The 27251-nt window shown below is 42.0% G+C and overlaps 1 protein-coding gene and 1 long non-coding RNA gene across 2 annotated transcripts; one reads left to right on the forward strand and one right to left on the reverse strand.

The window, feature by feature from the left end:
• Nucleotides 1-153: 153 nt before the first annotated feature.
• LOC120020115 (cullin-3-like) lies at nt 154-17368 on the reverse strand. The gene is made up of 16 exons (XM_038963563.1): nt 17106-17368; nt 12780-12977; nt 12374-12487; nt 11300-11460; nt 10591-10705; nt 8450-8678; nt 5443-5588; nt 4966-5142; nt 4332-4502; nt 3055-3162; nt 2650-2774; nt 2405-2501; nt 2145-2279; nt 1771-1957; nt 1380-1525; nt 154-717 (listed from the first exon to the last, which is right to left on the reverse strand). Exons 1-16 carry the CDS (start codon nt 17163-17165, stop codon nt 586-588), a joined length of 2301 nt encoding a protein of 766 aa, XP_038819491.1. The 5' UTR covers nt 17166-17368; the 3' UTR covers nt 154-585.
• Nucleotides 15729-27251, forward strand: LOC120020116. Its single transcript, XR_005472411.1, has 3 exons — nt 15729-15782; nt 24680-24777; nt 26861-27251. It is a non-coding gene; the product is annotated as an uncharacterized LOC120020116 (long non-coding RNA).

Consider the following 27251-nt stretch of genomic DNA (forward strand, 5'->3'; position numbering starts at 1 on the left):
ATGTCTTTCGTTGGTAATAAAGAACTTGGACTTCAACCCAGATTATGTATCGGTCTGAATCTTTCAGGACACACGCTTAAAAATTCTACGATTTTGTAGCTAGCCTGAAGGATCCGGATAAAATTACCATGTTTCACAGTGGGTAATAAAGCCTCAATATTCAATATTTTTTTATTGATTTTTGTAGCAATCCACATTTGCCGTTTTTGTTTTTAATATTTCATTTTCTCATTTTTATACAGTATTGAAAACAAAAATAATGTGGTGCATTCACATCTTTCCCAAGGGATTCTTTAAGGTTGATCTCTACAAGGGTAAAACAGTGAAAAGCCTGAAGCTGGAATCCATACATGTTGAAGTTCTCACAGGGAGTAAGAAGAGTAGTGGGCCTGATTTTTAAAATCTACAAGGCTTCATGGATTTTGTTTGTACTTTTTTTTTGCCATTTACTTTTTTAAATTTTTAGTAAAGGGAGGAGTCAGCTTCCCAGCATTTCTTTTAAAAGGAACTTCCCAGTCCATGCGAACAACAGTCCAAAAAAACACCCCTCCATCTCTCCTTATCCACAACGCTCCTCTCCTCCACTTATGCAACGTAGGTGTAGACTTTGCGGTCCTCGGGCGTCCGTGCCAAGTATTCTCTCTCTATAAGTCCTTCAATGCGCTTCTTAATGACCACGGGGCTGGGGAGGAACCGGGCCCGCAGCTGCTGGGTTACCTGGGGAGAGAGGAAGTACAATAGCACTATTAGACACTACACTATAATTTCTCTGGCTCAAAAGATAGTACAGGACATTTCAGCACAATCAAACTTCTGAGGAATTAGAAATCATAACATGATTAAGTTGGTACTTGTGTTCAAAAGAATCGCCTCAGAGTACTTACTGAAATACTCCAGGATGCAAATTCCACATTCATAAAAATGAGCTGAGAAACTAAATCTAATATTCAACCAAATTGCCTCAAATCCAGATTTTTATAAAGTGTCTCTTCCACACCTGGCTCAGAGTCGAGAAGTAAAGCCAAAGGCAGACTTCTGTGCAGACCCTGCGGGGCGGTTTTCCCAGAACAGATTAGGCTTAATCCGGGACTAAACATTTAATGTATATTCTCCATTGAGCTAGTTTTTTAGCCCAGGAAGTTAAGACCACACCCACCTTTGCTACCAAAATGTTAAGACCTTTGTTCTTAGTTTAACATTTGTGTTGCTGTTTATGTCTATTAGTGTTCTGTATTTTGTCATGTTCTATGTTTTGCGAGGACACCAGGAAGAATAGCTGCTGCTTATTCAGCTAATGTGGATCAAAATAAACCCACCTCCGATACCAGGACCTAAAGGCCACCCCCCCACCACTACAAAGACGTCAAGGCCACACCCACCTCTGCTACCAGGACGTTGTGCTGCATCTTCTTCCTGGACTTCATGATGCGGACGATGGCTGCTTCAATTTCGTGCTTCCTGTCGTCGTCTACCTTCTGCCGCGTCTCTTTTCTCTCAGGGTCAGACTCCCCCTGCTTAGCAGCGACTGGAGGGAGGGAAAGAAATGTTCACTACAGGTCATCAGGGCAAAGTCAAAGGTCAACATGCCCAGAGGTTAAATCAGGAATAGCTAAGAAGTTGACCCTAACTGCAGCCACAAAAGCCTTTCGCTCCCCAAACCAGAGTGGGAGACCAATGTGATACGGCCGTGTAGTTTTCAGTTTAATCAATTCAATCTCATTAGAATAACAGACAGAATATAGATCAACATCTAAGGCCCAGACTACACACCTGTCTGTATTTTGACTCTGTGCAGCTTGGAGGTAAACTGATCGTTGACTGTAAACACGTGGCCGTTCTCGATCTCCTTGGACTTGGGCTCCTTGGTGAGGACGCGCTGGGTGGGCTTCCCGCAGGCCAGCGACTGCAGCGCTCGCACCAGCTCCCTCTCCGGGATGTCCGTCTCCTGCTGGATCTCCTACAGTGGGGACGGGAGGGAGCAGAAAAGAGAAAGGGGAAGGATGAGAAATAAAAGGGAAGCAGAGTAAAACAATATACGGGAGAAGACGATGAACGGGAGAAGAAATAGAAGACTGCATTTATCTGATGTCTAACACGTCCATGTGATTGAGACTGACAAGCCTATACAAGTGTCTGGCTCTTACCTCGAAGGTGGACTCTTCTCTGTTGTTGAAGAGCATGAGGATGGTCATCTGGAAAGTAGAGACCTGCAGTATGTGTTTCCTGGTGTTCGAGCCTGTCACCTGTGCTCCTCCCACTCCTACCTCCGAACCATCCTCCTGAAGCGGTAGGCAGGTAGAAAAGGGAGAGACGAAGAGAAAGTGAGACAGGGTAATAAAAGTTGAGAATTGCCATTTAGGAAAGCTAGCCCCTCCATCCATTTGTGGCAGGCAGGGCCCTTTACCTTCTTGATGAGACCGTGAAAGGTGGCATTGAGGTCTGCTGAGCCCATGTGGTGCTGGAGTGTCAACTGTCTGCCGCTGTGTTTGGCCAAGTAGAACCTGCAGGGGGAGGTAAATAACTGGTTACAAACTATACTTTTCATCAACCAAGGAGTTGGTTTATCTAGTAGTTGCATTAAAGAGGTGCCTGTAATGCAATTTATTGTAATTGAAGGTGGAAAAACAGCAAAAAGAGAATGAATCCTACCTTCTAAAGACCTCAAAGGCATGTCTGGGGGAGGGGGGGATGGTGCACTTGGGCGTGGCCGACTGCGTGGGCCAATAGCCAGTGGTGAGTACTCTTACGGTGAGGTCGACCCCCCCTAGAGACACCTGGAGGAAACAGCAGACACGGTCACAAAATGAAAACGAAAACCAAGACACAAAAGGGGTCCAGGGTTGCATTTATTAAACACAAACAGGAGAAGATGTTATATCAATGTCAGTCTCGCTGATGACGTAAAGAGGAATTGCATGCATCATATCTTAAACCTGTGAACTGTTAAGGTGTGTTTTTGAGTGATGCCTGTGTACCAGGTGTGAGTGTTTAGAAAGGTGTACGATCAGGTGTGTGTTGTGAGCGGAGAGGTACAGTAGCGCAACACCGTCTTACCCCCGTGGACTGTAGGTGTTGTCTGAACTCGTCCATGGTGGTGTTGGAGATGCTCATGTCTCTGAACATCCCTTCCAGTTTAGAGGTGAACTGACAGCCACACTCAGTCTACACAGAGAAGAGACAACACAGCGTAGTAAGTCATACTGGTTCAGGGATGGGATCAGCACAATACGGACAATCGGGTCAAACAGCTACAAGTCCATTTTTAACGCTAAGATAGAAGATTTAAGAACATCCTAAATTCCTGATTAATAATAAAAAGTAACAATGTAACTTTTTATTATTAATTAAGGGGGGGGGGGGGCTGAACACCGATTCAACGTTTTTTCTGCTGCTCATTAAGAAGAATTAGATTAGGGTCTTGGGGGTGTGGTTCGATGTGGGTGTGTTAGGTTTGCATAGCGTACCCTGGCAGTTACTGGTGTTTGTCCCTCTTGAGACACCGTAGCAACAACATAGCCACGATCACTTCCTCAAAATAGTCAGAATTGATCTAAGATAAATCAAGAAATCTGTCATAAATTGACATTTTTGCAGATGTCTTAGTCAAACAATTTTACATCTAGCTAAGGTGTTTGGTGCAGAAATTCAAGTTAAAAAAAAATGTGCATGGGGAAAAAAACTAGTCAGTGTACTGAGTATCATCAGTCTCAACTTCATCATCAGCAAGCTGCCAAACTATCGTAAATAAAAGCACAAGCTACACGCTGTTTGTCAGTGCCCAAAATCACTAGCTAGCTAAGTTCCATCTCTGGGTTTGTCAATGAAGCTAGCTAGTAGTAGCTAGCAGGCACATAGAGCAGGCAGGCCACAGACGAATCAGCTCATCAAGTCACTGGCGATGTGTGCGTTTTGGCGTTGTGTAGTACTTGATAACTTTCTCACTATCCATTACCAGAGTGTGCACCTGTCTGGCAGTGGTCCAGAGCGAATCATGTTACAAAACAAGTCGAGGCGGGACAAAAGACGCTCACGAATGGGTTTAGAATGTTGGAATATGACCCTGACCCTTAGGTACACAAATCTAACAAACTCAGTTTTGGAATATGCTGACTTCATGACCAAAATGATCCTACTTACCCTTCTTAGTCAATTTTGGCACTGGAATAAATGTTTGACTAATATTGATGCCACATACACCAGTTTCAACCAGAGAAGTTGGTTTTTTTGCATTCAGTTGCTCTTGAAAATCTAATTCATGAATACAAAATTCATTGGATAAAAAAAAAAAGTCAATTGTAATTGACAGCAGACTTGACTCGCCCTCTCCTCACCTTCAGCTTAGAGATCATGTTCTTCTCAGAGTCGTCGGAGACACTCTTGTTGGTGAGCAGCCTCCGGGCCAGGTGCTGTTTGTAGTACCTCTCAAACACATCCTTCTCCTGCATGAACCGGAAAAGCACCATGGCCTTGTCCAGGATCGACTCCACCTCCTGCTCTGTCAGCTGGAGATCATGCCAAAAGACAGAGAGGGTTGGGATATGTGTTAGAATAGTTTGAAAAAGTTTTTAAAAAAGTACAAAAGCATGTGTTTATGTTATTGATACAAAAAGGATAAGTGTGTTAAGGCAGCAACAGATGCACTTCATGATACTCAAATAGTGCACTGTGTGGTTCTGGCCAGAGCCAGTGCACTGTGTGGTTCTGGCCAGAGCCAGTGCACTGTGGTTCTGGCCAGTGCACTGTGTGGTTCTGGCCAGAGCCAGTGCACTGTGTGGTTCTGGCCAGTACACTGTGTGGTTCTGGCCAGTGCACTGTGTGGTTCTGGCCAGTGCACTGTGTGGTTCTGGCCAGTGCACTGTGTGGTTCTGGCCAGAGCACCTGGCGGAGAATAGGGTACCACATGAGATTATCCCATTGAAGTGTAGTGACGTCAAATTTAGAAGATTGAACACGACGGTGACGTACCCCTTTGACTCCCTTCTTGAGCTTGTCGTCGATGAAGAGGGAGAGGTACTCGGGGGAACGGGAGTTTAGGTTGAGGAAGTACTCAAAGTCTCCGGCGATGGTCTGCTTGAAGAGCCGGTCGTTGTTGAACGACTCCAGGAGGAAGCGGTCGAACCGCGTCTTCAGGTCCAACAGGCCCTATAGGAGGGGGAATCAAATCCAACTTTATTTAAAAGAAAACTCACAGCACACTTAACATGAAGACAGATACTATTAGAGTCAAAGTGGTCAACTCTTGGGGATGCCGTAAAAGAGTGGTCTGGAACATTAGCTTCAATGCTTATGGGGGTAGTTACTCATATTATTTGAAACACTTTAGATGTTAGACTTTTAGTCCTGACTTTTTCCCTGTTCAGGAAATACTCAGTACCCTGATTTGTTATGGGTATGTTTTGAATTGGACAATCTTTGATTTTTTGGAGATTAGGCCCAGCGTACCTGGATGTAGTCGACAGGGTTCTTGCCCTCTCCCTCCTCTGACACCAGAGCCTTGCCCTGCTCCCTCAGGTAGGAGCTCATACACTCACACATGGTCTTCAGGCCGTTAGGCACACGGCTAAACAGCTTGTACATGCAGCCCAGGTCTGGAGAAGTAGAGAGCGCGAGGGAAAGGAAGAAAGAATAGATGGGTTATGAAGGAACTTCATAAATATACAGATCTACACTCAAAATTGCAATGATACATTACATTGTTTAAGCACTGTTAGATATGCACCGTCTGTCTAACTCGGTGTCTGGCTTTGCCACGGTTACAGCGTTCATTTGTCAGGTGAGCATGCAGAGCTCAAGAGATGCATTTGAAGCAAATTAAACTGAACCTGTAAATGCCCGAGTGAGTGAGAAACTATTGATCTCCAACTGATTTATTAAGAGTGTTTGAGAGAGTCAACGTATGCCAGATCATGTTCAACATTAAACACTATCTTTTTAAATATGCTGGAAACCAGACAGGCTGACAGAGTGTTTTAAGACTGGCAACAGCAACAAACCCACTTCACTGAATGAGTAGGTGTCCAAACTTAACTGGTACTGTATATTAAAAAAATATTTGCTGAAACATTGAATTTGGCATTAGTGCTATTAGCCCATATAAATGCATTGAATAACAGATTTACTACAAGGAACAATCAAACTAAAACATCAAAAGACAGTTTGTTCTGACGTGTCGGTCCTATATCTGAGACAAGAAATATCAGGAAACTATGATTTATGTATTTTTACCCTTATTTTAGGCACTAAACTATCTCCATATATACTTCCAGGAATTACCGGGGATCTTCAGACAAGTCTTGTGAGCGTCCTAGAGCAACCGGCATGTACGCGTTCCAAACCGGCATGTACGCGTTCCAAACCGGCATGTACGCGTTCCAAACCGGCATGTACGCGTTCCAAACCGGCATGTACGCGTTCCAAACCGGCATGTACGTGTTCGTGAGACTCACCTTTCCACAGAGGGGTCATTATTTTGTAGGCCAAACTGTCCGGACGCTTTAGACGTTTTCATGAGAAGACAGATTTTTCGTAATCTCTCATGGTCTGACAAACACCGCTCTAGCCCTGCTAGTAATTAGTTTAATTAGATTTCCAGGGCAGTGAAAATGTTTTAAGGTCATAGACCCGTGTTACATTTAGCCCCACTCTCCCCTATACACTCAGAGAATTGCAGAGTCGTAACGTGCTTAAATCATGCCGGTTTAAAATAGTGCAGATTCCCCTCTTTTTATCAAATGCCACTAAAACTGCCGTTTCCCACAATGTCAGAACCCATGTTTACCTACCTATGGCGCTCTCAACTTGAATGCGCCTCGAGGAATATTTCTCACATAGAACAAACAAGCAGACCAGGTAAATAGATTAACTATTCTACTATGGGGGTTCCAGCTTAGGAGCAATTTAGACTGATCCAATGAACCATTGCATTTCGGTTCAAAAAGTTGTATCAAGTCTGCCCAAATGTGCCGAATTGGTTTATTGATACATTTTCAAATTCATAACAGTGCACCCTCCTCAAACAATAGCATGGTATTCTTTCACTGTAATAGCTACTGTAAATTGGCCAGTGCAGTTAGCTTAAATTCGTGTTAATCTTTCTGCCCATATCAGACATGTCTATGTCCTGAGAAATTATCTTGCTACTAACAACCTCACGCTAATCACATTAGCGCAACCGTCCCGTGGGGGGGGGGTCACCGATCTCGTAGATGTTAAATAGATAAACTATTCATTACTTGTTTTGTTTGCAGAGAAAGTAAAAGTTGACTTTACTAGCATCTTCAAAGTGCGACTGCAGAAATATTTTCTCATGTTCCATATTTTTGGGGGCGAGGCGACAACGATTTTGCAGCTAAATTACTGCAGTGGAAACACTGCCTCGCTTTCAAACACACACCACTCTCAACTCCCAACTTTAAAAATGCTAGAATTTGGTGCCTAAGGCGCACCAGAAAGATATCATTTTTAAATATAGTTTAGGCTTACATTAGGCCTATATGAATCCTAACTTTGAAGCACATCTCACGAGTAGCATACCCGTTTCCATTCTTACTGTGCCAATCAAATTTTCCTAGACCTACTGTCAAGCTAACAGTTTTTTTAGATAGCTATATAACATGACCGAGCATTGTTGTTGGTTATCAAACCAATAATTAGCGACCCGGGATTAGTTTTAAACGGCCCGAGACGTGTTTTGTGAAATTAAATAAAATCAGAGCTGCAAGCATGCCTGCCACGAAGCTGTGCTCCATGTTCCTCTCGGTCACTCAGAGGCTGCGTGACAGCAAATGTGCAATTGCAAAGCCTACGCAGACTGCCTGTGCTCTTGTTTATACCAGGCGATGACTTTGCATGCTCTGCGCACTGCTCCAATATAGAACATTTACAAATATAACAAACATCAGGGTCTGCATCCCCGCTCGCCATTACGGCTGAATTATATATATTTTTTAAACTGATGGAGGAATGGATGTGCAGGAAGAGCGGACAGAGAAGCAGGTGAGTGACGGTTGGAAGGGGATGCAGCCGGTGGATTACAGCTGCTACAAGTGAGATGCGCATGAAAGTGAAGTGGACATAAATTGGACTGGCGCATACAAGAGACCAGTTGCTAAAATGTTGGTATCATGACGTTTTGGTACCGTGATACCGGTATACCGTGCAACACTATTGGATAACATGCCTGACTCAATCTTATTAAGATCCCCCTCAGCCCAGGGTCCATATTCACAGTCTCAGAGTAGGAATGCTGATATAGGATACCTTTTCCCTTTCAGATCATAATGAATAAGATAATATGGACAGGAGAAACTGATCCTAGATCAGAAGTCCTCCATTGAGACGCTTTTCTCCAGAAATAATTCAACACACACGTAGTTCTCATTAGTCAGGATTATAACGCAATTCAGTCTTAATCTGATGCCTGTAAAACAAGGATGTTTTCCTTGTTTACCTTCGGTCTTGCCGTTCTTGAGCATGTGGACCAGGCCAGAGTTCTCCATCTCCACGATGGTCTTCATGTGTTTGGAGATGAGCTCCCGCTCCACCACCTTGACAATGGGCTCTTCTGTGGATTTATCCAGGCAGTGCAGCACCCGCTCTATCTCCTCGTTGATCCTGGCCTCCACCTTCTTGATGTACACACTGGCACTGTTCTCCGCTAGGAACTTCTGGCTCTCCATCTAAAGAGGGGATAGATTAGCAGAGCATGTTTGAGGATCATGATGTTGGGGTTATTCAGACACTCTTGGAGGACAGAAAAGAAGATATGTGATCAGGGCAGGAAAATCAGTTCCTATATAAAATGGCAGATAAATGTCAGAAATACAGGAAATCACATCCCCGGCTATCAAAATGACTAAGCCCGCACAGAATGTAGTCAGTGTAAAAAGGACGCATCATTAGGCCATCAAGATTTGCATGACCACAAACAAAGATATGTCACACCTACATGTTGGAAAATCACTATTTTAGGTTAGGATAGTGCGAAGTGTCACTGACTTAACTTGTTATGGATAGGGGGCAGCATTTTCACGTTTGGATGAAAAGCAGGCCCAGAGTAAACTGCCTGCTACTCAGTCCCAGTTGCTAATATATGCATATTATTAGTAGATTTGGATAGAAAACTCTGAAGTTTCTAAAACTTTTTGAATGATGTCTGTGAGTATAACAGAACTCATATGGCAGGCAAAAACCGGAGAAAAAATCCAACCAGGAAGTGGGAAATCTGAGGTTGGTCGTTTTTCAACTCATTCCCTATTGAAGATACAATGCAATATGGGTCATGTTGCACTTCCTGAGGCTTCCACTAGATGTCAACAGTCTATAGAACCTTGTTTGATGCTTCTACTGTGAAGTGGGGCCAAATGAGAGGGGAATGAGTCAGAGGTCTGGCAGAATGCTTTGAGCTCGTGACCCTCTTTCATGTGAGCGCGAGCTCTGTTCCATTGCTTGCTTTGTTGTTGCTTTTCTGAAGACAAAGGAATTCTCCAGTTGGAAAATTATTGAAGATTTATGTTAAAAACATCCTAAAGATTGATTCTATACTTCGTTTGACATGTTTCTACAGACTGTAATATGACTTTTTGCCTGAACTTTTGCCTGAACCTGCCCGCACGGCGTGAGTTTAGATTGTGTACTGAACGCGCGAACCAAAAGGAGTAATTTGGACATAAATGATGGACTTTATGGAACAAATCAAACATTTCTTGTGGAACTGGGATTCCTGGGAGTGCATTCTGACAAAGATCATCAAAGTGAATATTTATAATGCTATTTCTGACTTATGTTGACTCCAACATGGCGGATATCTTCTTGGGTTGTGTTGGTCTCTGAGCGCCGTACTCAGATTATTGCATGGTTTGCTTTTTCCATAAAGTTTTTTTGAAATCTGACACAGCGGTTGCATTAAGGAGAAGTATATTCTTTAAATCTGTGAATAACACTTGTATCTTTTATCAATGTTTATAATTAGTATTTCTGTGATTTGATGTGGCTCTGTGCAAATTCACGGGATGTTTTGGAGGCAAAGCCAAATATAAACTGAGGTTTTTGGATATAAATATGAACTTGATCGAACAAAACATACATGTATTGTGTAACATGTTGTCCCGGGAGTGTCATCTGATGAAGAATATCAAAGGTTAGTGATTCATTTTATCAATATTTCTGCTTTTTGTGACTCCTCTCTTTGGTTGGAAAATTGCTGTATGCTTTCTGTGACTAGTTGCTGACCTAACATAATGATGTTCTGCTTTCGCCGAAAAGCTTTTTTGAAATCGGACACTGTGGTTGGATTAACGAGAATTATCTTTAAAATGGTGTCTAATACTTGTATGTTTGAGAAAATTGAATTATGAGATTTCTGTTGATTGAATTTGGCGCCCTGCAATTTCATTGGCGAGGGGTTCCGCTAGCGGAACGGGGTTCCCCAGTCCTAGACAGGTTAATGAATCTTAATGTTTTGTAATAGCTTGTTTAAGTTTTTGTTTTGTTTTAGCATCCATGACAACATCAAACAATCTCAGCAGATTTGTCCAATCACAAAGACAAAATAACAACTCAACATTTTTTAAAAAGTGTTGCCCAACCTACCTGGAAGAATTCTGCAGACATTTCTAAGAATGGGGCCTCAAAGTCTTCCTCGTACACAGTCCTGCCCTCCAGGCCGAGAATCATCAGCATCTGACAGGCGTTCCTGATCGCTCCCCTGAACACACGCACATAACGCTGGACTCAACTACATGAGTAAAAACCATCTGTATAGCACTTTGTGACATAAATACATTTAATTTGATAAGGTTTGAGTTTTATGATTCCTTACACAAGCACAGATTCTTCAAAAGAGATCACATTGAGTAAAAACCATATGCCAGAGCGGTCATGGTGTGGGTTTTCATGCATTAGCCTCGGCTGCGTATCTCCCAAGTTGAGAGCATACAAACAAGGTCAGTGCTCTATGAATAGGTTATGCTACTGCCCTTATGATAGGATTACATACAAAAACAGTCAAAGAAAAATATGGAGCCGTTTTAGAGCTTAAACCTTACACCACACAGCCAGCCATTGTCACTCAGCACATGACCTTCATACACCAGCCTCGCCAAATAGCCACTACCTGATAAACAGTGGCAGGACGTCTATTCACAAAGCATTGAGTAGGATCAGCCCCTGCCCCCCCACCCCTGACATACTCATCATGATCTCTAAGGAAAAACTGATCCTAGATCAGCACTCATACTCGGACAATTTGTGAATAGAGGGCCAGGTCTTTTTGTTAGACAGACCCTGGAAGAGTCCGTACCTATCCACCACCTCGCCCTTCCTCTCGCGTGCGATCATGTCCAGCAGGGTCTGGCGGAGGTGGTCTCGGATGCAGCCGTAGCGCACCACCTGGTCTCGGAAGATGATCAGGCCCAGGTTGTACACATTCTCCACGTTGTTCTGCTGCACGTACACCCGGTCCTGGAGTGGAGTAGAACACGGAGATAAGTTAGAATGGAACACATTTGACTATTTCATTGTCCTCCAAGGAGAAAGTTATTTGCAGTTAGCCAGAGCTTACTTTACGCAAATTAAAAGTTCAGGCAGGGGTAAGGGAGAAGAGATGAAGGAATCAGAAGAATGTCTTGTTTTCTGCTTTGAAAAGCCATATATGATACGAGATAGGCAGGTCAGCTTGGTCACACTGACCAATGCAAATCTATACTCTGCCCGTAATACATGAGAGAAATAGAAGAAATATGCCTGAAACCTCAGTTCTGAGTGAGAGGAAGAGAAACAAAAGAATCCCCTTAGAGAACTCTGCAGTCGCAAATGCAGCTGTGTCATTGGTTGTATCGAGTCATGCCCCCCCCCCACCTCCAAGGCGCATGCGCTCTCACAGTAAACACACACACACCCTCGCACAACCACTCACACGGCCTTACTGCGACAGTAAATCAAGCAGATAAAACAATAGTAGCTCTTTGTTCTGCCCAGGGCAAACAGCTACTAGAAGGCTGAGCCTGCCCAGTGCCTGGCCACCGACCCGCCATGAGATGTAGAGGTGAGGGGAATCTGCCAGGGTCATGCCATCATAAGAGGAATGTATTATTTACACTCCAAGGAAATACTCTAGACAGCTTTCTAGAGAAGCAATAGTACTGATTAGGCCTATCTGAGGTTTTGAACATCTTCAGAATCATTCAGGACTAGAATTCAGGAATTCTGCAGATTCATTCAAATCATGCATATTTTCCAGCAAATCCCCGCTATACAGACCGTGGTTTTGCTTCTTGGCAGGGTTGCTAGGGCACTCCAATTCAGTCTCACAACAAAATGGTTGATCTTTCATGGTTAAATAACCATATGATAAGACAGAAAGCAGGCCACCTACCATGTACATGAGGATGTCTCGGATCATGACCATTGCCGTCTGGTGATCATTCCAAGCTTGATTTAATGTCTGCAGGAAGTTATTGTTTAATGAGTTGAGGACATCTTCTCGTACCTGTGGAAAGACATAAGTATTGATAACGACAAAAGCTATATCTTTGCTGAGACTATGTTGAAGTTGCCTGTAGACACCGATCTAAAGTCTTTAATTTACTTCCACCAGATGCCTTTCATGAAGATCTTCAATTGCGTTCTCTTTCTCGTACGTTTTCGCACTTGAAAACCATTCAAAATAATGAGAAAACTTGATAAGCTACAAGGCGGAGGTCACTTTCATAGCGTATTATGGGAAATGCTTTTCGCTAAGATAAATACAGTAGTGCGTTGTGGGAAGCGTAGTCCTTTACTTTGTTGACGAGGTGCTCGGTGACGACCTCACGCAGGCCTGTGTAGAGCTTCTCGCCGTGTTTGTGCAGCACCATGGTGTAGGCGTTCCTGTAGAGCTCCTCGAAGCTCAGCCCGCTGTTGTTCTTCCTCTGGATCTCCTGGATGGCGTTCTTCAGAAGGTCCCAGATGTTGTTGACATACTTCTCATCCATTGTCATCTAGGGGAGAGATGGCAGTAGGACACAATGGCGAAGAGAAAATTATAACAGAAAAGTTCAACCCTTTTCACATGTGTCCGTTCATTCTTACAAAGTGTTGTTTCCTCGTGCTGCAAATCTGCACAGATGAGATATTAGTCAATTGTTTCATAGGTGTTGAAGGCTGTGAATAACAAATCACCGACAAGATGGACCTGCACTGGAAATGATCAAGAGCAGAATGTACACAGCAGGAAGTTAAATATCTGCATTAGCCTACATGAAAATGATAATAAGCGATGACATTATTAATGCAGAAATGGTCCATCACTACAACAAAGCAGTGGAGTTGTTATGCTAGCCTGCCCATATAAACACATTAATTCAGGAGAGAATGTGTTCGGGAAAAGTGTCATGTCATTTAATAGTTAGCTAGGTGCAGAAGAACTCCAGCCACAACCATACACCTAGAGGCTAGCGCTGGAGGTTGTAACTTTGACTTCATTGTTTGTCTACCAAGAGACGGCTTTTCAACTCACACTTTGACACACGAGGAGTAATGGGGGGGGGGGGGGGGGGGGGGGCAAAAAGAGAGAGATCAAAGTTTAAAAAGAGAGAGAGCCATTCCATCAAGTCAGAAAGTAACTATATAATCCATCCCATTACTTTTGGGCAAACAACTGAACAGGATGCTCCAACAAGTGCCAGGGGGAAAAACTGCCTAAATAGTAACAGTTTTTCACAGCAGCTTCTCCCTACTTCTAAACTAGGCCTAATCCTCATGCTCAGTTATTATTCTCAGTGGGGCTGTGGCAGGTTAGTCTGGCTAAAACCTAACTCTTCAAGTCCTCTGGACTTCAGAGTCTGTAATGGCTCTTTGATGTTGTGGTCGAGTGTGGTCACAGCTCTCCCCGCGCTTTAAGTCATTTGGCTCGCGTCAGCCAGGCTAGCTGCAGATATGCAGGCAGGCAAAAACTGCATATCCCATACCCTGGCTACATGTCCAGGTACACACAGACAGTGTGTGATCACTAAGGTTGTAAAATTCCGGGAACTTTCAATAAATTCCCTGGTTTTCTATAAATCCTGGTTGCATTGTTCCGGATTTCTTGTTTATCCCAGGAATCCTCCAACCAGGATTTCCAGAAAACCAGGGAATTTGTTGAAAGTTCCCGGAATTTTGCAACCCTGGGGGTCACAGATGCTGCCGTTATTCCTGCAGCATTCAAGTTGTCAGAGTGTAACACTGTGTGTGTGAGAAGGAGCGAGATAAGAGACAGAGAGCAGAATTCAGGGACTGAGATGGAGTACACTTCTGGCTAAGCCCAGGGCCCTGACTGCAATGTCATTCCTTCACATATGCTGCCAAATTCTGGCATCCAACAATGTGAGGCTCCTCTCAACAACATAAAGACTACTACAGCATATTGCTCTCCATGTTCACCTAGTTCTGCAACACAGCAGGCCTATTTTTAAATATCTATAAATAGTCACATCTCCAAAAAACACCTAATAAACTTTGACAAATGGGCAAAGGGAAAATACTATTTGATCACCAAATAATAGTACTCAGTAAGAGAACCAAACTCCACTCCGTAAGCAACGTTGTGTAATGCGTGTCTTGATCAACAAAAGCTGTTGACAAAAATAACCAAACCACCTGGTAATGTTAGCTAACATTAGTAGTTAGCTGTGCTCCTCGATTAACTAACGTTAACTGTTTTAAAGTAGGCCAAGATAATGAATTGGTTCTGACAGACAACTGATTAATGGCTAGCTAGCTAGCAAGTCAAGTTATATACTTCACATTTCTGTAGCTGACTAAACTCAACGATTTCCGATGGAGTTGAGTGGTGATTAGTGTGTACGGACAGCAGCATCAACGTCAAGTTTTTACACTGGATTTTATGTGACGTCGGAGCTCCAGTCCGCCCACACTAGTCATCGCTCAACTCCATCATAAATCGTGGAATTGAGTCAGCTACCTTTTCTGGTACCTTTAGTATTTTTCAGCTGGGTAGTTAGCTAGCTGCACAGCTAGGGAACAGTTAAGATCTGCGCATGGGTGTCCTAGAAGTCCACAATTATTTTAAAGGGGTATTTGTAAAATCCTATTAGACACCTATAATCCATAACTCCTTGTCCATCCAGACTATATAATGTGCAGATATCTGTAAAGAAACTGTCTGAGCCAAACTTTTCTCCAAACATATAACTTCTGATCTTACGCATAGCCTACCACTGTCTACCCCAGCCAAGTATATAGATAGATATATAGATGCCGGTTTGGAGAGAAGTTTGGCTCAGAAGCTTTCTTTAGTTATCAACACATTATACAATTTGGATGGGCGGACAAGCAGTGAGGGATTATAGATATGCCTTCAGTAACAGTATTTTCGGGAAGCAAGTACCCCTCTAAAGCATTTTGCTAGTTATTTTCCAGGCTCTAATTGAAGTCGTCTAGGACACCCATGCGCGAATGCTAAACCCTATATAGACCCAGTCGGTATTAGATAGAACGTTGCGGCCCCTCCCACCTGTGGGGAAAACAACCTGTGGTTAGCCCATTGGCTCACAGCAAATACTTTGCCTCTTTCAAACATAATAATTTTTTTTGTCTGCTTGTTTTAGTCAATTACAAAACTACATTTAAGCAAAGTACATGTCTAAAGATTACTTTTCAGCATTGCCGGTTCCCGAGTGTTCTCACTAGTTAGAAAAAAGCAATATTGTGGCGCTGCCCCTTTTATTGACGCTGTTAGCAGCCACGAGTGAGTGCTAGCTAGCCAAGCACCACAACACAAACAGACTATACAACTACTACTGGTGAGTGGAGTTACAAACAGACTATACTAAACAAGTTAAATGTCTTACCTGTGATTAAAATGTTTTCCCACACAGCTACGTGTAGCCTACTTCTACACCGATTTACGACATTTCCCATTTCGAATAGCTTGAAGCCACAGGACTCTTCTCGCAGGCTCCATGTCCCTACGTGGGAGCATTGCGAACCATAGGTCTTGATTTTTGACCTGGTTATATGTACATTGAACAACACAGCAGCTTTTCTGCATGTTTTGTTATTTTGTATTTGTTTTAAACTACAACCCAGTTGGCTCTTTTACACTGGGGGTCAATGGGAAATAATGTTTGCCTTCCCCAATTTGTGGGCGTGGTCGAGGGAATTCCTTATTGTGTGAGAGGAAGAGGAGAAGTAAGACGTTTACTCCGCCCAAAACAAGACCACAGTGAGGAATATTTGTATGGAGGTCAATGCGAGTGTCAAATTTGTATTGTAATGGTTTGGTTTACGAATGCACTGATATGTGGACGCACGTGGGATTTAAGCAAATTTGGGGAAAAACGACTATATTGGTGGGTCCACTGGAGTATCTTGTCAATATAATAGATAATCTTTGGCTATGTTCAAGGCAACTCGGAAATGTTCGATTTATAAAATCGTTGTAGAAAGACGAGGCCCGAGTTTCACACTTGGATAGTACGTTAATTTTAACTCGGAGTTCCGAGTTTCCAACTTTACATGAATGCACCATATCCTCGCAAACTGGCTAACTAGCTTAACAACTAACGTTAGCTAACGTTGGTCAGGCTGAATGATAATCAAAACAACCTTCGCTAGCTACATTTTAAGTGACATTTCTCGAGTTAGCTAGTTACTAAGACTGGCGAACTTGGTAGGCTAGCTAGCTATGTAGCCAAGTTAAGGTTGACCTGGCAACTTGTTTGCTAGGTACCGTTAGATAGTTGACATACTGTAGGTTAGTTAGCCAGCTAGCCATGTAGGTAGCCAGTTAGCTACGTTAATCTGAGAACTAGTTAAATTAGCTAGCTGGCTGACAGGTTTGTCAGCAACACTGCAAGTTAACGTAAACTAGTAGCTAGTTAGTGGATATTTTCCAGTTTGTACAAATAGCTAACATAACCCGATCGACTCAATGCTTATCAGGCTAGCTAGCAAGCAAGCCAACGAGCAATTATTAAGCAACGAAATAGTACGTTTAGCTAGTTGTTAGCTGACAGTGAAACGTATTTGCTCAGTTAGTCTGGCCTATCTTTAGCATCAAACAGCTAGCAAGTGACATCCCCGGTACTCGCGTCTCAGCGTACCCGGCCAGTAACGTTACTTACAGGAAAGGCTCTTATCCTCATCTTGGTGTCTTTCTTGACGCCGCCTTTGAGGTTGGACATGATTAGTTAGTACGTCCGTCGTCTCTAAGTTAACATGAAATACTATTTTAGGCTGCAACAGGGAGGCCTTCAAATGCAAAGTGGTAAAGATCTCCCTCGACCTTCCCCTTGGGTTTGGGTCCGTCTCTCTGCGCTGTTGTTGTCACACTTCTCTCAAATTTTGCCTAGCTTCTCTTGCAGTGATGGCGGACAACAATCTTCTACTGCGCAGTGTTAACGGCGCACCGAAATCACGCGAGATTAACTGACAAAAAAATAAAGTCACAAAAGATACAGAACGTTCATCCTCCTCATTCAACAAGTTGGAACTATGTCTAATTATAAATTGGAACTATGTCCAATTATAGATTGGAACTATGTCCAATTATAAATTGGAACTATGTCCAATTATAAATTGGAACTATGTCTAATTATAAATTGGAACTATGTCCAATTATAAATTGGAACTAAATCCAATTATAAATTGGAACTAAATCCAATTATAAACTGGGTGGGTTGAGCCCTGAATGCTGATTGGCTGACAGACATGGTATATCAGACCATATACCATGGGTATGACACATGTTTTAGTTTTACTGCTCTAATTATGTTGGTAACCAGTTTATAATAGCAATAAGGCACCTCGCGGGTTTGTGATATATGGCCAATATCAGTGTTGTAAAAATACTTTAAAGTCGTTTTTTGGGGTATCTGTTCTTTACTATTTTTATTTTTGACAACTTTTACTTTTACTCCACTACATTCCTGAAGAAAATAATGTACTTTTTACATTTTCCCTGACACCCAAAAGTACTCGTTGCATTTCCAATGCTTAGCAGGACAGGAAAATTATCCAAGTCACACACACCAAGAGAACATCCCTGGTCATTCCTTCTGCCTCTTATCTGGCAGACTCACTAAACACAAATGCTTTGTTTGTAAATGATGTCTGAGTGTTGAAGTGTGCCCCTGGCTATCTGTAAAAAGAAAATGAAATAAAGAAAATTGTGCTGTCTGATTTGCTTAATATAAGGAATGTGAAATGATTTATACTTTTACTTTTGATACTTGAGTATATCTTAGCGATTACATTTACTTTTGATACTTAAGCTTATTTAAAACCAAACACTTTTAGACTTTTACTCAAGTTGCATTTTACTAGGTGACTTTCACTTTTCCTTGAGTAATTTTCTATTAAGGTATCTTTACTTTTACTCAAGTATGACAATTAGGTACTTTTCCACCACTGGCCAATATACCACGGCTAAGGGCTGTGTCCAGGCACTCCGCGTTGCATCATACGTAAGAACAGCCCTTATCCGTGGTATATTGGCCATATACCACACCCCCTTGGGCCTTATTGCTTAATTATAATAGGTTCTCACTGTAAAATATCAGATTTAACTAGTATTGACAATTTGTTTAAATACAGTCTATGAAATTCATATCCTATTGCATTTCAGCAAATAGTCGAAATTGGAGGTGTCATTGATTGGTTTAATATTACAAAAATGTGCACATTTAAAAATCTATCATTCTTCGCACTCACTTGCTACTTAACTACAATACCTTATTGAGTAGTCAGTGCTCATGCACTGTCTACTATGATGAGATGGCCAATAGGCTACAGTCGAAATTACATAACCGATCGCCTACTATTTTGTTGCGTTTAAGTAGGCTACCAGTGTGCATGTGTATGTGGCATGTACCATGCATATGCCTACATACAACAAGACACTGTGCTTAGGTAAACTGAGGGGTATTGTGATGTTACTAGGCCTAATAGTATGACAGTGTAGGATCTGCAGTTTCTGTCCATGTTTCCCATGGGACCCTAAATCAGGATTGGGGAGTAACTGATTACATGTAATCCAACTACAAAAAAACAAACTATAATCAGTTACGTTACCAGCAAAAATATTTTGCAGGGGAAAAATACATCAGAGACCACTATGATGATACACCAAGTGCGTTTGATGGATCCTTTTTGTTTTCTTCATAATGCCTTTTAAGGGGAAAGTAATCCAAAAGTAACTGAAAATAATCAGTTTATGTTACTGAGTTTGGGTAATCCAAAAGTTGCGTTGCTGATGACAATTTTGGACAGGTAAGTAGTAACTGTAACATATTACATTTAGAAAGTGATCTACTCAACCCTGCTCTAAATATTACAATTTTATTTTTCAATACTTGAACTTGACCAAATGGCACCAGAACATCAACATGAAATGTATTTAGAATTTTGTTCCAGCAATACAGTACATTAAAACTAAAAGCAGAATAATCTAGCTTGGTGGACACCCTAGGAACCAGGTGCCTATACTTCAACAGCAAAGTTAGATAAGACGGAAGTTCATGAAGTAGGGCCTTATAAACAAAAAGGGAGTAATATAGATATCTACGTGTCTTTAGCGTAGTCCAGACAACCTTTTGACACAGGATTCAGTAATGAGTATCACAACTGTCACCTGTAACAAAACAAAGAGGCACTATGGTAGATGGCATCCAACGGTTTAAGAGCAGAAGCAGCTGCACTTTGATAAATAATATCACCATAATCAAGAACAGATGAAAAGGTTGACTGAATAATCTGCTTCCTGCTGCTAAGAGAAAGGCACAATCTGTTTCTGTAGAAAAAGCCAACTTTAAATCTTAGCTTCTTAACCAGCTCATCTATATGTTTTTTAAACGTCAAATCTTTATCAATCCAAATGTTGTTGTCATGTTGTGTTGCTACCATGCTGCATTTTCATGTGCTGCTGCCATGCTATGTTGTTGTCTTAGGTCTCTCTTTATTTAGTGTTGTGGTGTCTCTCTTGTCGTGATGTGTGTTTTGTCCTATATATATTTTATCCCAGCCCCCTCCCCACCGTTGCCCTTTTGCCTTTTGGTAGGCCGTTATTGTAAATAAGAATTTGTTCTTAACTGACTTGCCTAGTTAAATAAAGGTTACATAAAATAAATAAATAAAAATGTATATGCAGGAAAATGTTTGATTGGAGAACCATCTAATGAGTGAACATGTAGTTCATCTGAAATATTCTTCAGAGAGTTTGAAAACACCATGTACATCATTTGGTTTTGCCTGTATTAAGCACAAGATTTAAATCAGTAAGGGATTCCTGCATAGCTATAAAATCTGACTGTAGTTTTGATACAGCCAGATCAACAGTCGGGGCAATAGCATACATAATAGTATCATCCGCATATAGATTAAATTTACAATTTTTAACAGATTGGCCAATGGTGTTTATATAAATAGTGAAGAGAATAGGTCCCAAAACCGGCCCCTGTGGTACACGTTTATGTACTTCAAGAAATTCTGATCTCACCTGAAAAAAGTATTGCTTTTACAGTACCAGTCAAATGTTTTAGAACACCTACTCATTCAAGGGTTTTTCTTAATTTTCACTTTTCACATCAAAACTATGAAATAACACATATGGAATCATGTAGTAACCACAAAAGTGTTAAACAAATAAAAATATATTGTATATTTTAGATTCTTCAAAGTAGCCACCCTTTGCCTTGACAGCTTTGCACACTCTTGGCATTCTCTCAACCAGCTTCATGAGGTAGTCACCTGGAATGCATTTCAGTCAACAGATGTGCCTTCTTAAGCTGAGACCTTGACACTGAGATATCTTTTGTTCTCAAAACAAGGTCTGGGCGTACTGCCAAATTGCAGCTACTGATAGCGAGGATTCGTTCAGTCAGCGACTCGCATGAACATAGAAATTGGTTTATAGAACAGCACATGAATAGAACACAGAAATTAGTTTTAAGAAAAGCAAATGTATGACATTTCCATCACAAGATTTTACACCCTATTATTTTCTTACAATTTAAATGTGGTGACCGTATTATTTGACCAACTCAGGCTACATCTGTTTTTAAGAGTTTTAGCTTTTACATTTGTTATACCTGCTAGCCTACCTGTTATACCTGCCCCTTTCTTATGGTTACTGTAGGCCTAGATATTATACGTCTAGATACACTAGGCCTAATATAAAATGAGATGATGAAATAAAAATAGAGATGGGGGACATTTTAAATAATAATTTGTATTTGTTGGCTATGCAAAAGATAGTGTGAAAATAACTATTGGTATTTGTTCAATAAATGCAAATCGCCAATGTTGGCCACATGCATGATAATAAGCCTCCTCTGAAATACAGTGAACCCTCACAAGAGGGTAACGTTGCACTCTTATCAATCCTAGGCTATGCGGATGAGGGACAGGGGATGAACAAAACAACAAAATAAATGTCACATTTCACATTATGCTGTCCCCCGTGCCTCCATCAGAGTGTTATTCCAACTCTCTATCTGCACCCTGGTCACATTGAAATGCCCTGGCCCTGGGTGATGATGGACCAAGGACTGGAAGATGGAATATCTTCTCACAGTCATGACGCTGCTCTCTGGATAAGACAATAGACAGTTAGTCAAACACTAACTGTCCCATGCAGGGGCAGACTGGCCAACAGATGGGCTGGTCCATTCCCCCATGTCTAACTTGTTTTTTGCTGTTGTTGCACTAAATTATCACAGGGCCTCAAGGAAAACAATGGGTCAGTGTGTTAGAAATGCCAATTTCAGGTTGATGCCATGCCCCTGATGCCATGTTCTCTCCACACCAGGCTACAAACTAAAGAAATAGCAAGAATAGGAAAATGTGAAGCATTGAGTCACTCTCGTATTCAGCCACTAATGTAGGGGTGGGTAGCATTCTTTCGTGACTTGTTTCCAACATCTCAGCCTCATGTTTTCAAACTCCAATTTTCTGATTTTCCACAGCCTTTCTCTGATCACATTCGTGAGCCTCTGTTCGCTGTCCATGTTGCTGAAACGACAAACGTATGTCTGCGTGGAAAGTAGTGCCATTAGAATATCTAATCGCTAGCCACTTGCCTAACCTGACCTGGTAAATAGATACCATGATTTCCTCAACGTTTTCCCCCTACATACATACAGTTAAAATCAGAAGTTTACATCCACCTTAGCCAAATACATTTAAACTAAGTTTTTCACAATTCCTGACATTTAATCCTAGTAAAAATTCCCGGTCTTACGTCAGTTAGGATCACCACTTTATTTTAAGAATGTGAAATGTCAGAATAATAGTAGAAAGAATCATTTATTTCAGCTTTTATTTTTTTCATCACATTCCCAGTTGGTCAGAAGTTAAATTGTTTAACTTGGGTCAAACGTTTCGGGTAGCCTTCCACAAGCTTCCCACAATAACATGGGTGAATGTTGGCCCATTCCTCCTGACAGAGCTGGTGTAACTGAATCAGTTTTGTAGGCCTCCTTGCTCGCACACGCCTTTTCAGTTCTGCCCATACATTTTCTTTAGGATTGAGGTCAAGGCTTTGTGATGGCCACTCCAATACCTTGACTTTGTTGTCCTTAAGCCATTTTGCCACAACTTTGGAAGTATGCTTGGGGTCATTGTCCATTTGGAAGACCCATTTGCGACCAAGCTTTAACGTCCTGACTGATGTCTTGAGATGTTGCTTCAATATATCCAAATAATTTTCAATCCTCATGATGCCATCTATTTTGTGAAGTGCACCAGTCCCTCCTGCAGCAAAGCACCCCCACAACATGATGCTGCCATCCCCGTGCTTAACGGTTGGGATGGTGTTCTTCGGCTTACAAGCCTCCCCCTTTTTCCTCCAAACATAACGATAGTCATTATGGCCAAACAGTTCTATTTTTATTTCATCAGACCAGAGGACATTTCTCTAAAAAGTACGATCTTTGTCCCCATGTGCAGTTGCAAACTGTAGTCTGGCTTTTTTATGGCGGTTTTGGAGCAGTGGCTTCTTCCTTGCTGAGTGGCCTTTCAGGTTATGTCGATATAGGACTCGTTTTACTGTGGATATAGATACTTTTGTGCCTGTTTCCTCCAGCATCTTCACAAGGTCCTTTGCTGTTGTTCTGGGATTGATTTGCACTTTTAGCACCAAAGTACGTTCATCTCTAGGAGAGAGGCACTGAGTTTGAAGGTAGGCCTTGAAATACATCCACAGGTACACCTCCAATTGACTCAAATGATGTCAATTAGCCTATCAGAAGCTTCTAAAGCCATGACATCATTTCTGGAATTTCCCAAGCTGTTTAAAGGCACAGTCAACTTAGTGTATGTTAACTTCTGACCCACTAGAATTGTGATACAGTGAAATAATTTGTCTGTAAACAATTGTTGGAAAAATGACTTGTGTCATGCACACAGTAGATGTCCTAACCGACATACCAAAACTATAGTTTGTTAACAAGAAATTTGTGGAGTGGTTGAAAAACGAGTTTTAACGACTCCAACCTAAGTGTATGTAAACTTCCGACTTCAACTGTACGTACACTATTTCAGTCACATGCCCCCCCCCCATCTCGGTTATCGATGTAATAGCCGAGCACCTGGTTTGTGATCCATGTGGAGCATCGTTTTCTTCCTTTCTCCCTTTATTTATAAACAAAACAAAAAATGACCCTCCCAATGGCACCATTGAAGTCAGAATCACATGATGTAGGCCTTCTAGGAGCGTGTCATTTTCTTCCCTGAGACCCGATGCCTCCCACCTTCTCTGCTCGAGTTAAAAATGTATCAGTTCTCTCGCTCTCTTGTTTATTGTCATCTATCATTCATCTGCATCTGCATGCTCTCCATCTGGTCCAATCACTGAAACTAGGCCTATTTTTCAGAATGAGTTCGACCTACTTAGGTGATTCATATAGAAAGCGTGTAGACATTTTTAGACTTTTCTAGACATGTCTAATGTAGGCCTAGAAAGTCTCTGTTATCACCTTTTAAAAGCTCTAAAATTAGATCTAGGTCAAACTCCCTCACCCTTCTCTCCCCATTTAGTTTCAAAATTGATGCTTTTGAAGTCAGAAACACCTTTTCCAGTTCCCACGCTGTTATCCTTGGGCTCTCTTTGCTGTCCTGCAGTCACTTAAAGCCCTGCTACACAATAGCTCCAAAAACTCAGGGAAGATGAGCATCAGTGTGTGTGTGTGTGTGTGTGTGTGTTAGAAAAGGAGAGGGAGAGAGACGAACAGGAAATCAGTTTGACAGTACATTTTAGACATGATGCTCTATGTATGCAATGTTGCTTGTTGGTACAAGTCTGTTGTTTTGCCAAATAACAAGTCAACAAGGTACCGAATTGTCGTATACCAAGAGTAGTTTTTTGCCACCCACTTTGAACCTGTGTATGTGTATGACAGGGCTTTACGCTTTTGGTGCTGCTCTTCTCTATGACTGTGGTCTCTCAGAACCAGCCGCAGGACTGCTCAGAGGTATATGACAATAGCTTCACCCACAGTGGAGTGTTTACCATCTACCCTGTTGGCCCCACGTCTGTTGTCTATGCCTACAGTGACATGGACACTGATGGAGTGAAATGGACTGTGAGTATGAGAGACAGATAGAGAGAGAGAACAGTGAGTGAGAAGAGAGAGAGAGAACAGTGAGAGAAAACAGAGGGGATGGGGTAAAGTGAAGACTGTGATTTGTGTTTCTTTCCCAGTTCTTCCAGAGACAAATCGATGGGTCTGTGAACTTCTACAGAGACTTGGACCACTACTAGAATGGCTTTGAGCATGCTGCAGGAGACCACTGGCTGGGGTAAGGGCTTTTTATTGATGTGGACTGGGTTGTATTGCACCAGATATGTGTAAGTTATGTTCACCACTGACTGTAAAGTTCTTACTTAATCCATTACTTGTTAGTTTATAACTAGTAGTTTACTAAATTGGGTTGCCGGTTTGGAGACCCTCCATCACCTGTCCAGGTGTAGGAAGACAGAGCTGAGGGTGGACATGGAGGACTTTGAGCAATTGGGGGAGAAGGGCCTTGGTCAGGGAGGTGACCAAGAACCCGATGGTCACTCTGACAGAACTCCAGAGTTCCTCTGTGGAGATGGTAGAACCTTCTAGAAGGACAACCATCTCTGCAGCACTCCACCAATCAGGCCTTTATTGTAGAGTGGCCAGACGGAAGGCCCTCCTCAGTAAAAGGCACATGACAGCCTGCTTGGAGTTTGCCAAAAGGCACTGGTCTGATGAAACCAAGATTGAACTCTTTGGCCTGAATACCAAGCGTCACGTCTGGAGGAAACCAGGCACCGCTCATCACCTGGCAAATACCACCCCTACCATGAAGCATGGTGGTGGAAGCATCATGCTGTGGGATGTTTTTCAGCGGCAGAGACTGGGAGACTAGCCAGTATCGAGGGAAAGATGAACGGAGCAAAGTACAGAGAGATCCTTGATGAAAACCTGCTCCAGAGGGCTCAGGCCCTAAGACTGGGGTGAAGGTTCACCTTCCAACAGGACAATGACCCTAAGCACACAGCCAAGACAACCTAGGAGTGGCTTCGGGACAAGTCTCTGAATGTCCTTGAGTGGCCCAGCCAGTGCCCAGACTTGAACCCGATCGAACATCTCTGGAGAGACCTGAAAATAGCTGTGCAGTGACACTCCTCATCCAACCTGACAGAGCTTGAGAGGATTTGCAGAGAAGAATCTGAGAAACTCCCCAAATACAGGTATGGCAAGCTTGTAGCGTCATACCCAAGAAGACTCGAGGCTGTGATTGCTGCCAAAGATGCTTCAACAAAGTACTGAGTAAAGGCTCTGAATACTTATGTAAATGTGATATTTCCATTTTTTTTATTTGCAAACATTTCTAAAAACCTGTTTTTGCTTTGTCATTATGGAGTATTGTGTACCGATTGATGAGGGAAAAAATGTCCTCCATTTTAAAATAAGGCTGTAACATAACAAAATGTGAAAAAGTGAAGGGGTCTGAATACTTTCCAAATGCACTGTATGTGAATCGTAATAATGTAGATAACCAGATACTTTAACAGGTAAAAATGACCTAAAACTAATATTATGCAAGATGTCAATTCTTCGTGGCCAGCTGGCTAGCTAGCAGTACTAGTAGCCAGCCAGTTAGCGCTATTGGCTTATTATGTGCTTGTGATCTATGGTATGTAGGCAGGTAAACATTCCAAAATTAACACAGCATGTATTTATTAATGTATCAAGATAAATTATTGTAGTCAGGCAACGTATGAGATGTGAATAGGCAACATGTCATTCCAAAGTCGGAGTGTATTTTTTCTCGCTTCAGCTCAAATAATGGCCGCCGTGATTTCAATACATTTTGCGTCATTTCGTACGTTGTTGCGTCCTATTTCTTTGCATCGTTTCCGTTGAAGCTTGAATTGAAGCAAGATTCAACATATGTGTAAACGGAGTACGCATTCGAGAAGTGCTCTCCGTGCTCTGTTTCGCATACTTTGATTTGGACTCATACTCTGACCCTCCCATGCTCCAATTTGTGTGCTCGGAGCACAGTAGTATTTATTTTGAGAAACACCCTCAGAGCAAGACAGATACACGCTCCACGTCTTCAACTTTAAGATGGCGGGGCAGGTGGCATAGAAATCAGAGCTGCTCACTTTATTGGTAGATTGATGAATGACTCATTTGTAATATATTATGGTATTTTTCACCGCAGTAGAAAACAAAATGGTTGATTGTTTCTGCTTATTCTATTGTGGGTGTTATGTTGAATGCCACATCTGGATTCAAAATGATTCACAGTTCAATTAAATTCACAATCAATCTAAACTCAATTCAACTCAACCCGATTTATCAACTCAATTAAATTAAATTAAATCCTGAACCTCTTTCACCAGGTGATGCCCACTCCCACTACAACATCCAGAGGTTTTCCACCTGCGACCGGGACAAGGACAGCAGCCATGTGAACTGTGCTGAAAGTTACCTGGGAGGCGTCTAGTAGACCAAGCGCTACAGCACTAACCCCAACTGTGTGTATAGCCAGAATAGTCTGCAAAATTGCAAATTGATCATAACTATGCCCCAAAAAAGATTGTATTTGAAAATAACAATAATTGTATACCTTGATTACATTAAGACACAATCACATAATTATGTCTCTTTTTTTATTTGTGCAAATACTTGGGAACAGATTTCTGGAATTAAACCATTTTTTTGCTGAATTCCTTTTTACTAAAAACTTTGGGGGGCCCAAGAAAATCACTCATGGCTGGTTTTGGTCACCTG

The sequence above is a fragment of the Salvelinus namaycush genome, chromosome 25 (genome assembly GCF_016432855.1).
Source record: "Salvelinus namaycush isolate Seneca chromosome 25, SaNama_1.0, whole genome shotgun sequence".
NCBI lineage: Eukaryota > Metazoa > Chordata > Actinopteri > Salmoniformes > Salmonidae > Salvelinus > Salvelinus namaycush.

Bases quoted from the DNA above. Each gene is read 5' to 3' on its own strand.
- LOC120020115 (XM_038963563.1), bottom strand. From the start codon at position 17,165: ATGTCCAACCTCAAAGGCGGCGTCAAGAAAGACACCAAGATGAGGATA. The intron at 12,488-12,779 runs GTAAAGGACTAC...GTCTTTCCACAG, and splicing joins CCGAGCACCTCGTCAACAAA to GTACGAGAAGATGTCCTCAA. The intron at 718-1,379 runs GTGGGTGTGGCC...CTCTCTCCCCAG, and splicing joins ACAACGTCCTGGTAGCAGAG to GTAACCCAGCAGCTGCGGGC.